General features: G+C 35.9%; 2 protein-coding genes across 3 annotated transcripts in view; both read right to left on the minus strand.

The window, feature by feature from the left end:
- The window catches only part of si:dkey-154b15.1 (uncharacterized), a 110,354-nt gene that overhangs the window by 80,037 nt on the left and 14,651 nt on the right, over positions 1 to 15,666 (minus strand). The gene's annotated exons all lie outside the window — the stretch shown is intronic.
- Positions 1 to 15,666, minus strand: part of myo1g (myosin IG) — a 65,727-nt gene that overhangs the window by 42,263 nt on the left and 7,798 nt on the right. For both annotated transcript variants that reach the window (XM_051136445.1, XM_051136444.1), the window contains exons 8-14: positions 15,382 to 15,588; positions 14,479 to 14,624; positions 14,241 to 14,355; positions 13,980 to 14,150; positions 13,623 to 13,693; positions 5,033 to 5,107; positions 351 to 483 (exon numbers count right to left, since the gene is read on the minus strand). In XM_051136445.1, coding sequence (XP_050992402.1) covers positions 351 to 483; positions 5,033 to 5,107; positions 13,623 to 13,693; positions 13,980 to 14,150; positions 14,241 to 14,355; positions 14,479 to 14,624; positions 15,382 to 15,588 — 918 coding nt within the window. The remainder of the gene's footprint in view (positions 1 to 350; positions 484 to 5,032; positions 5,108 to 13,622; positions 13,694 to 13,979; positions 14,151 to 14,240; positions 14,356 to 14,478; positions 14,625 to 15,381; positions 15,589 to 15,666) is intronic.

The following is a 15,666-nucleotide window of genomic DNA, read 5'->3' on the forward strand; positions in this document are numbered from 1 at the left end:
TAAATTTTGTAAAAAATTTGAAATTTTGTATAAACTTACCAAAATCATAAAATAAGAATGTGCATAAAAAATAATTAACATGGATTATGATAAAAAAAGAAGAATGAAGGGGTTAAGTGGAATCTAAATAACAGTGATTCTCAAAAAAAGTTAACATTTGTATAAAAGAAAGACACCTTTCTGAACTCCATACATCCACTAAAAATACTCTGACATTAGTCTGGAGACAAGTTGCCATCTGGTTTGACATTTTATTTAATGCAATGACATTAATACATATTTAAATGTGACTTAAGTGTCTGAATGCTTTTTGGGGTCACTGTATGACATTTAATGTCAACATTTCTTACCTTACAGGCCAGTTTGTCCACTAGAGCAATAATAGAGTTTTTGAAGAGTGTAGCTGCAGTTAGAGGCCGTTTGGTCACCTCTGTAATACTCATTTTCCCATCAGGCCACATTTCTTTGAGAACAGGGTCAGAACTACAAGAAAAGTTTAGAAAATAGAGTGATAAACACTTGACAAAAATATAAAGTGGAAAAAGAAGTAAGAACATGCTAGTGAAGAAGAAATTAGAACAAAACAGAGCAGAACAGGAATATAAAGAGAAATATTAAGTACAAGTGCCCTACTTTAACAAGTCCTTGAACATACAGTACAAAGTCTTAATGCATTATTTTAAAGGGAACCCCGGGTATTTAGACTTGTACTTAATATAACGTAAATTATGTCCCTTACTGAAATATGTAGTAGAAAATCCACGAAAGGCTTATGTTATTTAAAAAATCCACATCGCTTTATACATATTTTGGACTATGGGGGGTGCCATTATTTTTAAAAGAAAAGCAATGCAAGTCTTCACTTCTTTCCTAGCAATAATAAAAAAACCAAAGAATGGGAAGATGCCTGTGGATGAATAAAAGTTCCTAAAGACCCGCGTCTTTGTTCTCTCCACTTCAGCCCTGATGCCTCTGAGGCTTTTACTAGATCACAGCTACTAAAAGACCTACAAACAGCGTTTCTAGATGCCGACACTTGTCAAGACACTAGGTGTGTCCGATATATATTGTCTGCGCTAATCGTAATTGTTGTTTTAACAATGTTCAATTTGACATTATCGAGTATTTTGCAAAAAACATTCAAAACACCATCACGTAAAGTCTAAACTAGTGTGCTTATGCATTAACAGAGCACTCTTTCACTGCATGATTCAGTCTATTAAAATACATTTAGAATGATCACAAATTCAAGACATGGTGACAGAAAATGTATAGATTTATTCCACTTCATTTAGTTTAAAAATATCACATGAAGAGTGCCGTTTTCTTCTCCAAAAATTGCCATGATTACAAATGTGATATTGATTTTTTTTTTACAACAGTTCAATAGACAAGAACTAACAGACTTACACTTCAGACACCTGTTTTTGCTCTATTATGCCAACAAAAATCATTCCCAACACAGCCACAGCACTGTTTTGCGTCTCTGAGCAACATGACAGTGTTTTGTTCCTGAATGATTCAGCCGTTAAATGATACGGTTTGCAATGACTCAATTATTAACTGTGACTTGCTGCCACCTACTGGCGGTTTTAATTCCACATTTAAAGGAGAAGTCCACTTCCAGAACAAAAATTGACAAATAATGTACTTACCCCTTGTCATCCAAGATGTTCATGTCTTTCTTTCTTCAGCCATAAAGACATTTTTTTTTTTTTTTTTTTTTTGAGGAAAACATTTCAGCATTTTTCCCCATATAATGGACTGATATGGTGCCCCGAGTTTGAACTTCCAAAATGCAGTTTAAATGTGGCTTCAAACGATCCCAAATGCGGTTGTAAACAATCTCAGCCAAGGAAGAAGGTTCTTATCTAGTGAAACGATTGGTTATTTTCATTAAAAAATCATAGAAATTGTATTCTTTTTATCTCAAACGCTCGTCTTGTCTTGTTCTGCCTGAACTGTTTTTGTTCCGGTTCATGACAGTTAGTGTATGTTGAAAAACTCCCATCTCATGTTCTTCCTCAACTTCAAAATGGTCTTATATCACTGTTTTACCTTTTTTGTTAAGGGTGTTTGATTTTCTTTGCATGTTTACTTTGCATAAACTGGGTCAGTACTTCTGCTGTGATTTTGAAATGATTTTTGAAGCTGAGGGAGAAAATACGATCTGAGTTTTTCGACATACCCTAACTGTCTTGAGGCAGAATACACAGAGTTCAGGAAGAGCGAGACAAGACGAGTATTTAAGATTAAAAAGTATTTAAATTGTATTTTTTAAAATAAAAATAACCAATTGTTTCGCTAGATCAGACCCTTCTTCCTCGGCTGAGATTGTTTACAACCGCATTTAAACCACACTTTGGAAGTTCAAACTCGGGGCACCATAGAAGTCCATTATATGGAGAAAAATCCTGAATTTTTTTCCTCAAAAAATAGAATTTCTTTATGATTGAAGAAAGAAAGACAGGGTGAGTACATTATCTGTACATTTTTGTTCTGGAAGTGGACTTCCCCTTTAAGATACCAGTAAAATAATACCACCACTAATTATTGTTATCAATAAAATCCCAGAAAATATAGAGATATTATTTTTTGTCAACATCGCACACCCCTACTGACATATGGGGGCTTTTAGACTCCTTGTGGGGATAATATGCTATTTGTTTAAGCCTATACTTATATCCGTTGTCACCTGTAGGCTCTTTCAGTAGCTGTGGTCATTGTATCAGTAATTATTTTTAGAGTTGTGTTGCGATAAAAACAGCCAGTAGCTTATCCAGCGCAACCATTTCATGTCATCAAAATAACTGCGCCCCCCATAGTCCAAAATATGCATACAACGATGTAATAAAAAAACCAAAGAATGGGAAGATGCCTGTGGATGAATAAAAGTTCCTAAAGACCCGCGTCTTTGTTCTCTCCACTTCAGCCCTGATGCCTCTGAGGCTTTTACTAGATCACAGCTACTGAAAGACCTACAAACAGCGTTTCTAGATGCCGACACTTGTCAAGACACTAGGTGTGTCCGATATATATTGTCTGCGCTAATCGTAATTGTTGTTTTAACAATGTTCAATTTGACATTATCGAGTATTTTGCAAAAAACATTCAAAACACCATCACGTAAAGTCTAAACTAGTGTGCTTATGCATTAACAGAGCACTCTTTCACTGCATGATTCAGTCTATTAAAATACATTTAGAATGATCACAAATTCAAGACATGGTGACAGAAAATGTATAGATTTATTCCACTTCATTTAGTTTAAAAATATCACATGAAGAGTGCCGTTTTCTTCTCCAAAAATTGCCATGATTACAAATGTGATATTGATTTTTTTTTTACAACAGTTCAATAGACAAGAACTAACAGACTTACACTTCAGACACCTGTTTTTGCTCTATTATGCCAACAAAAATCATTCCCAACACAGCCACAGCACTGTTTTGCGTCTCTGAGCAACATGACAGTGTTTTGTTCCTGAATGATTCAGCCGTTAAATGATACGGTTTGCAATGACTCAATTATTAACTGTGACTTGCTGCCACCTACTGGCGGTTTTAATTCCACATTTAAAGGAGAAGTCCACTTCCAGAACAAAAATTGACAAATAATGTACTTACCCCTTGTCATCCAAGATGTTCATGTCTTTCTTTCTTCAGCCATAAAGACATTTTTTTTTTTTTTTTGAGGAAAACATTTCAGCATTTTTCCCCATATAATGGACTGATATGGTGCCCCGAGTTTGAACTTCCAAAATGCAGTTTAAATGTGGCTTCAAACGATCCCAAATGCGGTTGTAAACAATCTCAGCCAAGGAAGAAGGTTCTTATCTAGTGAAACGATTGGTTATTTTCATTAAAAAATCATAGAAATTGTATTCTTTTTATCTCAAACGCTCGTCTTGTCTTGTTCTGCCTGAACTGTTTTTGTTCCGGTTCATGACAGTTAGTGTATGTTGAAAAACTCCCATCTCATGTTCTTCCTCAACTTCAAAATGGTCTTATATCACTGTTTTACCTTTTTTGTTAAGGGTGTTTGATTTTCTTTGCATGTTTACTTTGCATAAACTGGGTCAGTACTTCTGCTGTGATTTTGAAATGATTTTTGAAGCTGAGGGAGAAAATACGATCTGAGTTTTTCGACATACCCTAACTGTCTTGAGGCAGAATACACAGAGTTCAGGAAGAGCGAGACAAGACGAGTATTTAAGATTAAAAAGTATTTAAATTGTATTTTTTAAATAAAAATAACCAATTGTTTCGCTAGATCAGACCCTTCTTCCTCGGCTGAGATTGTTTACAACCGCATTTAAACCACACTTTGGAAGTTCAAACTCGGGGCACCATAGAAGTCCATTATATGGAGAAAAATCCTGAATTTTTTTCCTCAAAAAATAGAATTTCTTTATGATTGAAGAAAGAAAGACAGGGTGAGTACATTATCTGTACATTTTTGTTCTGGAAGTGGACTTCCCCTTTAAGATACCAGTAAAATAATACCACCAATTATTGTTATCAATAAAATCCCAGAAAATATAGAGATATTATTTTTTGTCAACATCGCACACCCCTACTGACATATGGGGGCTTTTAGACTCCTTGTGGGGATAATATGCTATTTGTTTAAGCCTATACTTATATCCGTTGTCACCTGTAGGCTCTTTCAGTAGCTGTGGTCATTGTATCAGTAATTATTTTTAGAGTTGTGTTGCGATAAAAACAGCCAGTAGCTTATCCAGCGCAACCATTTCATGTCATCAAAATAACTGCGCCCCCCATAGTCCAAAATATGCATACAACGATGTGGATTTTTTAAATAACGGAAATCTTTCATGGGTTTTCTACTCTATATGTTTAGTAAGAGACATCATTAACTTGAAATATACTACACAAGTCATAATACAGACTATTTCATGGTGCATTTTTGTCCACAAAAAAAGACATGAGGTTTTAAAAGACATGAGGATGAGAAAATTAGGATAGAATATTATTTTTTTGTTGAAACGTGGAAGTCTCCAAAATACTACCTGTTGTACATCAGCCTCTTGAAATCCTGGAAAAGCGGGTCCTTGTTCTTATCAAGAAAACCCTCAACTGAGTACCTGAGAGGAAAGTAAAAGGAGAAATCAGCAGAAGGCTTGACATAGAAAGGGAAATTACATTAATTGACTGACTCAGTGGTTAAAGCACTCAGCGAACAGTCTTTCATACATGACTCAACTCACATAAGTACAGATGACTCACACAGTATGCAGGTAAACCTACACCTGCACCATTATCTGAACAGCATGACATGAACAAAATGCTTCAGATGGCTACTTCAGAAAGAAAGGTCTTTAAAAGATAATTAGACACATTCTGCTTTGGCCTTTTTGCCATATTCATAGACACAGGACAGGAAATGTGGTGGAGAGGGTTGAGTGGGACATGATGTGACTCCACGTTTATGCCAAACGCATTCAAATGCAATAAATAAAACAAAATGAACAAACCGCATCCTGGATTTAATACAGATTTCAGTTCTGTTACCTTCAACAAACTAGACCATAAATACCAAGAATACCATACCAAGAAACGGTGCCAAGAAAACAGAAACAATAAACAGCTATTCACCGCGATTTGTTGATTACGTAAAGGTAAAAAGCTTGAGAGAATGTATTGCGTGTGCTGGCCAGGTACAAAACCAAAGCAGCCTTGAGTTCTTACAGTTCTGTGGATCGGATTAGCAAACGCAGATGTGCCACACCAACAGTCAGACCCACGCACATAGACACGTGTTCATTCAGTCAAGTAGAAAACAACAGTGCATAATACATGCAAGTGCACATTATTTGCTTACACATTTCCAAACACACACAGATTTATTCACACTCACTGTCAAACATGTGCACAGCCACATGGCTGTGGAATAGCAATATCACCGGGTTAAAGCAGTTCTGAGAGGACAGATGCTGCCCCGTGGCTTTTACACGGTAGGCCGGGCGAATTCCTGAAAACAGGGTGAGAGTCGGGGAAAAACAGCAAGCCTGAGGGTTTCTGTGGGAGAAATCTGTGCGTATAACATACAAGCCAAGCCTCAGAGTGAGAATTCTCAAAGTCACAGCTGTATAGAGGAAGATAATTTGATGGCAGCTAAAAATACAGGTTTACAAATGCATCTGCTTCATTTTTTTTAGCGCCTGTATGGTGAGGTATGATGTTGCTTATTATGGAGTGTGAAATGGTCATATGATAAATCAGAGAGGAAGGAAGTGTGTTCTAGCACAGTACATGCTAAATACAACTGAATTTCTGTTATAGTTAAAATGGAAATTTACCTTTTTTTTTTTGCATTCATCTAAGTCCACTTTTGAGTGCAACGCCCACATCTCAAAAAGCAACCAATAAACAATGCATAGAACCAAGTCCCCATCCTAGGCTTTTTAGGTTACACTCAGATGTACAGCACAATGTGGAAGGAAAAAAAGGTCACTACTTCCATTTTTGGCAACACTGCATGTCTCAGACAGTAATGTGGTATGCTATATTGTTTTTACATGAGCTCATCATGTTGCACATATGTGCTGCTCTCACACTACAAATCATGTTCTCACGCATTGAAAAATACATTGCGGAGCAAAGAGGAAACTGACAACACACCGCAAGGTCTCAGCTTTAAAATGTTGTCATTTTTTAGGAAATTCAAACAATAAATACCCTTTTGTGGCTCTTTAATGTGTTCTGACAGATCACTGTGTTGCCTTATAAGATCTATCGACATGTGAACTGATCGTCTTCTCTTATTTACTTATAGCCCACAAAAAAAAAAAACATGAATAAACATCAGAACGCATTTTATTTTAGCCATGGAAAAACATCAATACACAGTTTTTCCAAGCTCTTAAGGTGCATTCACACCATATCGGAATTCCCATAATTACTAGATTCCAACTTGTAAAAAGCGTTCACGTCCTCGTAGATCTTGTAATTACAACTTGTGAACTGGGAGTCTTCTGAGAGCTATGACTTGTACCACATGACCGCTTTACCGCCTGACCAACGTAGGCTCTGTTTAGGGTTGATTGTGTTGTCATACAAAAACATAATTCAGAGTCTGAGGACGTGAACAGCTCTGAGTAGAATGTCACATGTTGTCATCTCGAAATTACGGTAATTATGATATGGCGTGAACGCAGCATTATTTGTTTGTCTGACAAAATGGTGCATTTGGCGTTATGATTGGTCAGATTGCCTGTCAATCAAGCTGTTTGTGAAGGGTCAATTAAGACACAGATCTTTTGTTTTCAGATGCCAGTTAGTTTGATATTTTCTTATTTCAAATGGCCACGTTGCACTAATTTATTCCCTCATTTTAGTTAAGTCTTGGCCATGTTGTACTAATTCATTCTCTTGTTTCAGTTAAATTGTAGCCATATTAGTTCAGTTGTGGCCATGTTGCATTAATTAGTTCCTTTGTTTTAGTTACCTCATGGCCACATTGCACAAATTTGTTTCCTTGTTTAAGTTTAATTGTAGCCATGTTGCACTAATTAGTTCCCTTAGTTTTAGTTCAGTTGTGGCCATGTAGCACTAATTAGTTCCCTTGTTTTAGTTAAATTATGAGCACGTTACACAAATTTGTTTCCTCAAGTTTAATTGTGGTCATGTTGCACTAATTAGTTACCTTAAGCCGGGCTCACACTACAGGATTTTTAAAATCCTAACCGATTATGAAATCTGGTTGCAGCACACACATCTTTGCAGATTATCTTCCCTTAAATCTTAAACATGCACACACTACAAGATTTGAAAATTGTGGCACATCACACACTACAAGATATTATTAAGATTATCATGACGGAGGGAGCGCCTCACATGATCTTACGCAACAGATCGTCATTTCAGCAACTAATGTTTACAAATGTTAGTTACCGCGCTAGCATCTTTATACACTCTATGTTGAAATACTATGTTGAAAACTGATTTTCAACATATTAATTAGTTCCCTTATTTTTAGTTCAATTGTGGCCATATTGCATTAATTTGTTCCCTTAGTTTTACTTAACTTGTGGCCACATTGCACACATTTGTTTCCTCGTTTTAGTGCAATTATAGCTATTTTGCACTTATTAGGTCACTTAGTTTTAGTCCAGTTGTGGCTAAGTCGCACAAATCTGTACCCTCATTTTAGTTAAATTGTGACTATATTGCACTAATTAGTTGCCGTAGTTTTAGTTCAGTTGTGGCCACATTGCACTAATTAGTTCACTCAGTTTTTACGAGTCGTCTATTAGGTTCTGTACTGGAATTAGTTCACCTGTTTCAAGTCTTCAGGTTTTTCGAGTCGTTCGTTCATCTTATGGGGCAGTCATGTAATGCTAATCATGCTAAAATAAACGAAATGACTCGAAAAAAGATTTGTTCATTTTGCTGAACGAGACTCAAAAGTCCGAGTCGGTAAAATGATCTGAACTTCCCATCACTACTATGAATCACGTCTAAGTTCATTGTCTGTGTACTCCGAGTAAAAAAGGTAGAGTATGTCGAAAAACTCCATCTTATTTTCTCCTACAACTTCAGAATCATCTGACATCGTTGTACCTTTTTGTTTGTAAATAGCGTTTGACTTACTTGCACTTTCTTAGTCTTTGCGAGTTCGCTTTGTAAACACTGGGTCTGTAGTTCCGCCTACGTTTGGCGTGACCTTTCGACCTAATTCAATAGTATGCCAGAACCTGTGCTACACAAGCTTTTGTGCTTAAAAAGAATACAAAAATTTATTTTCTGAAAAAAATGACAGATTGTTTCGCTAGATAAGACCCTTTTTCCTCGGCTGGGATCATTTAGAGCCCTTTGAGGCTGCATTTAAACTACATTTTGGAAGTTCAAAATCGGGGGCACAATTGAAGTCCATTATATGAAGAAAAATCCTGAAATGCTATCCTCAAAAAACATAATTTCTTTACGACTGAAGACCGAAACACATGAACATCTTGGATGACAAGGGGGTGAGTAAATTATTTGTGTATTGTTGTTCTGAAAGCGGACTTCTCCTTTAAATCATGGCCACATAGCACTAATTAGTTCCCTCAGTTTTAGTTGAATCACGGCCATGCTGCACAAATTACTTTGCTCAATTTAGTTCAATCGTAGACACGTTGAATTGATTCGTTCACTTACTTTAGTTTAGTTGTAAACATGTTGCACTAATTAGTTCCCTTAGTTTTGGTTTCATTGTGGCCATGTTGCACTAATTGCTCCCTAATTTACTGAAATTGTGTCCAAGGCTGCACTAATTAGTTTCCTAGTTTTAGTTTAATCGTTGCCATGTTGCACAAATTACTTCCCTCGATTTAGTTCAATCATAGACACATTGAATTGATTTGTTCACTTATTTTGGTTCAGTTGTCCTTGCACAAATTAGTTCCCTAAAATAGTTAAATTGTGGCCATGTTACACTAATTAGTTCCCTTAGTTTTAGTTGAATCACGGCCCCAAAGCACTGTTTTGTTATCTTTTGTGCTTCATAGAAAAAAAAACAAAAACACTGCACTGTGCTGCAGAAATAGTAAGACTAGTACAGTATGGCATCCTATTCTGAACATAGCCAAAAAGTAGACTACATAAAAGGAGATACACAACGTAAGTGGAAAAAAAGAAATAAATAAAATAAGAAAGTGAGAGGGGAAGCAAGCGACAGAGAGTGAGGGAAATAGGTCATGGTTTGGGGGGGTCGGATAAGGGCCTGGTCAGGGTGTATATTTAGCGAGACCTTCCTCCATCACTGACACAGCTGAGCCTGAGGGATCTCACAGATTTTATTTTGCAAGTGTGACTGAGGGCTTGACATGCCAGTTCTGACAGTCTTCATCCTGAGGGAACTTCCTAGTGTGTGTGTGTGTGTGAGTCTGTCTGGGTGAGAGTGAGACAGGCATCCATCTAGCAGATCTGAATGGCCCATGCATTCTCAGACAGATTCAAAGTGATTGTCACAGAATTGTGAGCACGCTCGGTGCTTTAACTGCAGGGTTGTCATAATAGTGTCATTCAGTGCTACGGACTGAGCGCTCTACACTCTTGACCCAATTATCAAGCATGTGACATGTGGCTGCCGACACAGTTCATCCCATTTCTCGGACCAGTCGCCCAAGTAATGTTAAATTTACCATTCTCTCCTTGGCTTCTCCTACCGACTTTCACGGTTTACTCTTGTGAAGAACAGAACTGAGAAGAGTTTCAACATAAAAGGAAATTGCGGAAATGCACTGTGAAACTTTATTTCAAGACTAATTTAGCTTTAATCAGTTACTTCCGCAGTTATACTTAAGCACATGCTCATTAAGGAGCGAAAAGGAAACCGAAGTGAAAAATGTGTCATCTATTTTCAGAGCTAAGCCCTCCAGTAGCTTCTCTCTTGCTCCTCTTTCCTCAATGAGAAAAGGTCTTGCTATTTTCTAAATGAGGACACAGCCTTTGCTGAGGTACAGCAAACTGCAGACATCTGCACCAGCAGCAACTTTACGTATTTATAAAATTGCATCCTCCAACCTTTAAGGGAACTTCACCTTCAGATCAACGCATAATGTCAACATGAAACTCATCCTAGTTCTCTAATGTCGAAGGTCTTACGTCACGGGCCTTTTAATATTGAAATTAACAGAATTACAAGATGACAACAAGAGGTTGTATTGAACTGGTCACATCTTTGGATTTGTTCTTAAAGAAATGCTCATAATGGCAAAAAATAAAAATAATAATAATTAAAATAAATAAATAAAAGTTTCCAATGTCGTATCCATGTTTAGTGGTTAATGTCTATCTCGAGTGGTCCAAAAACTGTAAAGTTGGATGCTTAATTATTTTTAATTGTCCTATTTATTCTGGAGTGATTACACCAATGCACTGGTATTGCAAAGCCACCAGTTTCTATTTTTACTTCACTTAGTTTAACCACTGAAGCTTCCTGTGTGTCATGGTCAATTTATTTTGGTTATACAGACTTTAACAGAAAGATAATTATCATTATATAAGCCCAGGAGCTAACTGGAACAAAAACTGATATATAAAGCAGCATTTTTATATGTACATTAAGTGTGTACAATTTCATATGCACTGTATATGTGCATTTAGACATTTTACACATTTTTTCTTGGACTTAGAACTTTGAAATGTAATGACCAATCAAAGTTTTTGAGGGCCAATTTACAACGGAGAGTGTTTGAATCTCAGTCCTACATCTTTTTTAGGGGCTAATTAGGCACATATAGCATATATGAAATACATTTTAGGTTTCAGACTTTTTATGGGGATGAGAAATTTTTTTTATTGCTCTCTATAATACCTGTTAACTTTCAAGTATCTCTGCTGGGGGACCAGATGAGAACCTCATGTATAAATAACATAAAAATGTTTCTAAATGCATCCCTCTTTATAAAGGGAGTTCACTTCAATTTAAATTTAAGCCCAGTCTGTACAAGTGCATCAGCTTCACCTTCAGAAGACCCATAAATATCTCTTTATGGTTCAGTACAATGACATAATTGGGCAAGGAAATCCAAGCATGCTAGAAAACGCAAGTGTGGCAGAGATGATGCAGTTTCTATACAACATGCGTGTATGTATATATATATTATTATTTTTAGGAAATCATTAACATTAATTTAAATTCAGTGATGCAATTATCACAAAGGAGTTTAAAGTTGCTTGTTTGTGCATTAATTATGTTTTTGTGCATAATATTAATGCATTTTGTGATTAATCTTAATATTTGCAAAAACAGGTTAAAACTTACTGGTATATAATTGCAAATAATTTTGTACACATTCTCTTCAGTTGGTATAAGCATAAGAACTTCAGTTTGTTCCTTACTTTTAACATAAGACACACTCTAAAAAATGTTTCATTTCACATTTGGGTTAACTATAGACTAACGCAACTTTGCGTTAAAAAAATTATTTAAAAAAACGTAATAATAACCCAATAATTGACCCAAAGTTGAGTTGATACAACTCTAATTTTTTTAAAGTGTAAAATGCATGAAATGTATTAGAATCAAATTCGATCGTACACACATTTTATAAATAAAGCCCAAGTAATTTTCCCAGATAAGTCCTCAGTGATAGCATTTCCACTGTTTAGAGAGCTAGTGCTAATAGCAATTTGTGAAAAAGCTTAATAAAATTTCAACTTATTCACAGGACCCTCTGATTTCTGAGATGTGGAGAACGCGGATGGAATCACAGAATCCAGTCACAAAAATGTAATTTATTGTATAATGTCACATATTTTGCCAAATGTTGGATGAATAAATCAAAAGTAGGTTATTACACTTTATCAAATTGTGATATGGATTAGTGTCTGTGAATATTAAGCCACAAAAAAATATTTAAATATGAATCCTGCATGTTCTGCGTGTGTGAATGAATGGTGCAGATGCGCTGTTTCGTTTACTAAACACATACTGAAGTGCGCATGATGCTTGTGGTGTTTTCACCCTCTGCTGCCTCAAAATATGAGTACATGAACATATAAACATCTCTAAAACTTCTCTGAGAGTCAATTCATGAACATTTTACTGTTTCAAGTGAGAAAAAACAAAACTGCGGTCATATCATTTACAAATAGAAACTTGAAGGTTCACAGCAACACGTCAAAATAAAAGTCTGGTTTAACTTGAAGAAACTGTGACAGAAAAATTTACTTCATGTAATGATAGTACTACTACTACTAAAAATAAAATGAATATTAAAACATTATTTTTAAGGAATATTCACCAAAAAATTATTTAATAATTTATTTACCAAAAAACTGTAAATACAAAGTATTATATATAAAATAGTTTTTTGTTTTTTTATACAATTAATTATTTAGATATGTTTCTGATTATTAAAATTTAATGAAACCATTAAAATGGAATTCGGAAAATTAATAGAAAACAGAATTTGGTAAAAATAAAACTACTGTATTTTTTTGTTAAACTTTTCATAAATTGCTGTTAAATGTGTACGTTTCATGATGAGACATGCTTTTTTAATTACTAAAATTAATTGTAACCATTAAAAAACAGAATCCAGAAAAATTAAAATGGAAACAATGGAATTTGGAAAAAAAACAAAACGGATTTCATAGGGCCCTAAAACAACATGAATCTAGCATTATTGTGAAGGATTTATCAATGCATTTTATTCTAAAGAAAATATTTTTTCTTCTCTGTTTATGTCTGTAATTTTGGGTGGGTGAGAATAACCAAGAAAATCATATCCCGCATCTTTTATGATCCCAATCAAAATCAAGCACTTAATTATTTACAGCTGAATATTCTGTATGTGTCACATTATGAAAGTTATTTTTGTTGTTGTGGTTTTATATGTGTCATTTTGTTTATAAGGACTAAATGGCACAATGAGTGGTTCAGTGAGGTCAATATCTTGTCATATGTCCTTGATAACATACGAACATTTCAGATTCAGCTACACTTGTTTCAGAAAGAATTCTGAAATTATTTATTTTTTTCTTGTCTGTTGCCATTTCATGAGAAAAGCTGTTGTCACAGCTGCTAAAATGAAAGACTAAGCATTTCAAGCTCTCCCCATCAGCATGTTTGCATCACCTGCAAACGAAGGACTTTAAAACACTCACGTAACATCTCCCGCGTAGTGTCGGATACGGAAATCTCGATTGAACTCCATTGTCTTGTCAGCGGGACAAAGCTGAAAGAAAAAAAAAATTTGTCTGAGTTTCAGTGGCCAAGGCATCAACAGGTATCAGACTGCATGTTTCTGTTTCTATGTGCATGTAATGTGAAATAATACTGCCCCCTTCTGACCCTGCTGCCAAATTGCAGAAGCGCAGTTCAAGTTGGGCAACTACAAGTATGGTTAAATGAGGTTGCAGTTTAGTTCCATAATTCATGGCAGGCCTAAAAATGTACACGTATGTGATGTAATCAGAGGACTGCTGAGACCAGAAAGAACGGAAACTCTTCTGAGCGCTTACTTTCCGGGAGGTGTAGTGAGGGTGCTGGCCCAGCTTTTTGTTCATGCTGTCCAGACAGACAGTATCTGTGACTTTCCCTGCAGTGAGACAAGCTTCATCCAGGATGGAGATGATGCCCTTATGAGGCTGCTCCACTAAATCCACAATGATCTGATTGTTAAAGTATTCAATCTAAAAGAAAGAAAAGTCCAGTTTAGAGAAAAGGTGCATGGATTATATTTTAGGTTCAGTATGGGTTATTTTTGTGTGTTATACACTCACATGTTGCCATGTGATACCCTCTCTCTGGTACTCGTCCTGCTCCTGTCGCAGAATAAGCTCAATGAAGAGCTGCTGTAGCTTCTCATTGCAGTAGTTAATGCAAAACTGCTCAAAGCTGCAGACACGAAATGGATAAAAAAAAAACAACCACTGAAACCTCCCAAAAAAGCCCCATGCATTTGAAGAAGTGTAACGGCAAGCAATATTAATAACTACACAATGCATAAATGACACTGACCTGTTGTTGTCAAAGATCTCAAATCCATAGATGTCCAGCACACCTATAACAGTGTTTTTGCCATGCAGAGCAGGATTGTAGTCCTTCACCTCAATCACACTATTGATACGACCCACTATCCACCCAAACAATCTCTCATATAAAGCCTAAAAATGAAAGCCATGCCAGAATGATAACAACTGAACATATTATATGAACATATAATACACTAAAGACATATATTTAGTTGTCATTCCAACATTTATCATTTTATTTCTTCCCTGAAGTTTGCTTATAAAGTTTTTTGCACCAAGTTTTTTGCACACTCCCCATGATACTGAATTAGATGTTTCATATGATACCTCTTAAAGGAACACTCCACTTTTTTTGAAAATAGGCTCATTGTCCAACTCCCCTAATGTTAAACAGTTGAGTTTTACCATTTTCGAATCCATCCAGCCGATCTCCGGGTCTGGCGGTAGCTTAGCATAGATCATTGAATCATTAGACCGATAGCATCTCGCTCAAAAATGACCATATACAATGACAATATTTTTCCTATTTAAAACTTGACACTTCTGTAGTTACATCGTGTACTAAGACTGACGGAAAATGAAAAGTTGTGATTTTCTAAAATTATTTTGCAAAATAATCAAGGAACTTTGCTGCGTGCCATGGGTGCAGCAGGAGCAATGATATTACGCAGCGCCTGAAAGTTTGTGTAGATGCAGAACTGCAGCCGGCAGAGTTGGTCATTTTTGAGCGAGATGATTAACTGTTTAACACTAAGGGAGCTGGAAAATGAGCCTATTTTCCAAAAAAAAAGTGGAGTGTTCCTTTAAAATCTTTGTGTAATTAGAATAACTAGGTAATGGATGAGGAAAAAAAACAAGGAAGAATTTTTTGCAGGAAAGTATACAATACCTTGGCAAAAGCGTCTCTTCCATAGCTAGCTTCCTGCTCGTTGTGTCCCTTTTCAATGACCTCACCACCTCCAGTAGCCACTGTACGGTACAGCAGTGCTTTTCTGGTATTCTCAGGCTCTGTGGATGTCAGCTCAGAAATATGCTTTACTGTGTCTTCACCGACAAGTATGACATGTTCACCATCACTGGTAAACTGAAGGTTACCCTGAAACAATATCATTGCAATGCATTTAAATTACCCTTACCAAAAAGAAGTATTCTTTAAGTTTATTTAATTAAGTAT

This window comes from Labeo rohita, chromosome 19 (genome assembly GCF_022985175.1).
Source record: "Labeo rohita strain BAU-BD-2019 chromosome 19, IGBB_LRoh.1.0, whole genome shotgun sequence".
NCBI classification, from domain to species: Eukaryota; Metazoa; Chordata; class Actinopteri; order Cypriniformes; family Cyprinidae; genus Labeo; species Labeo rohita.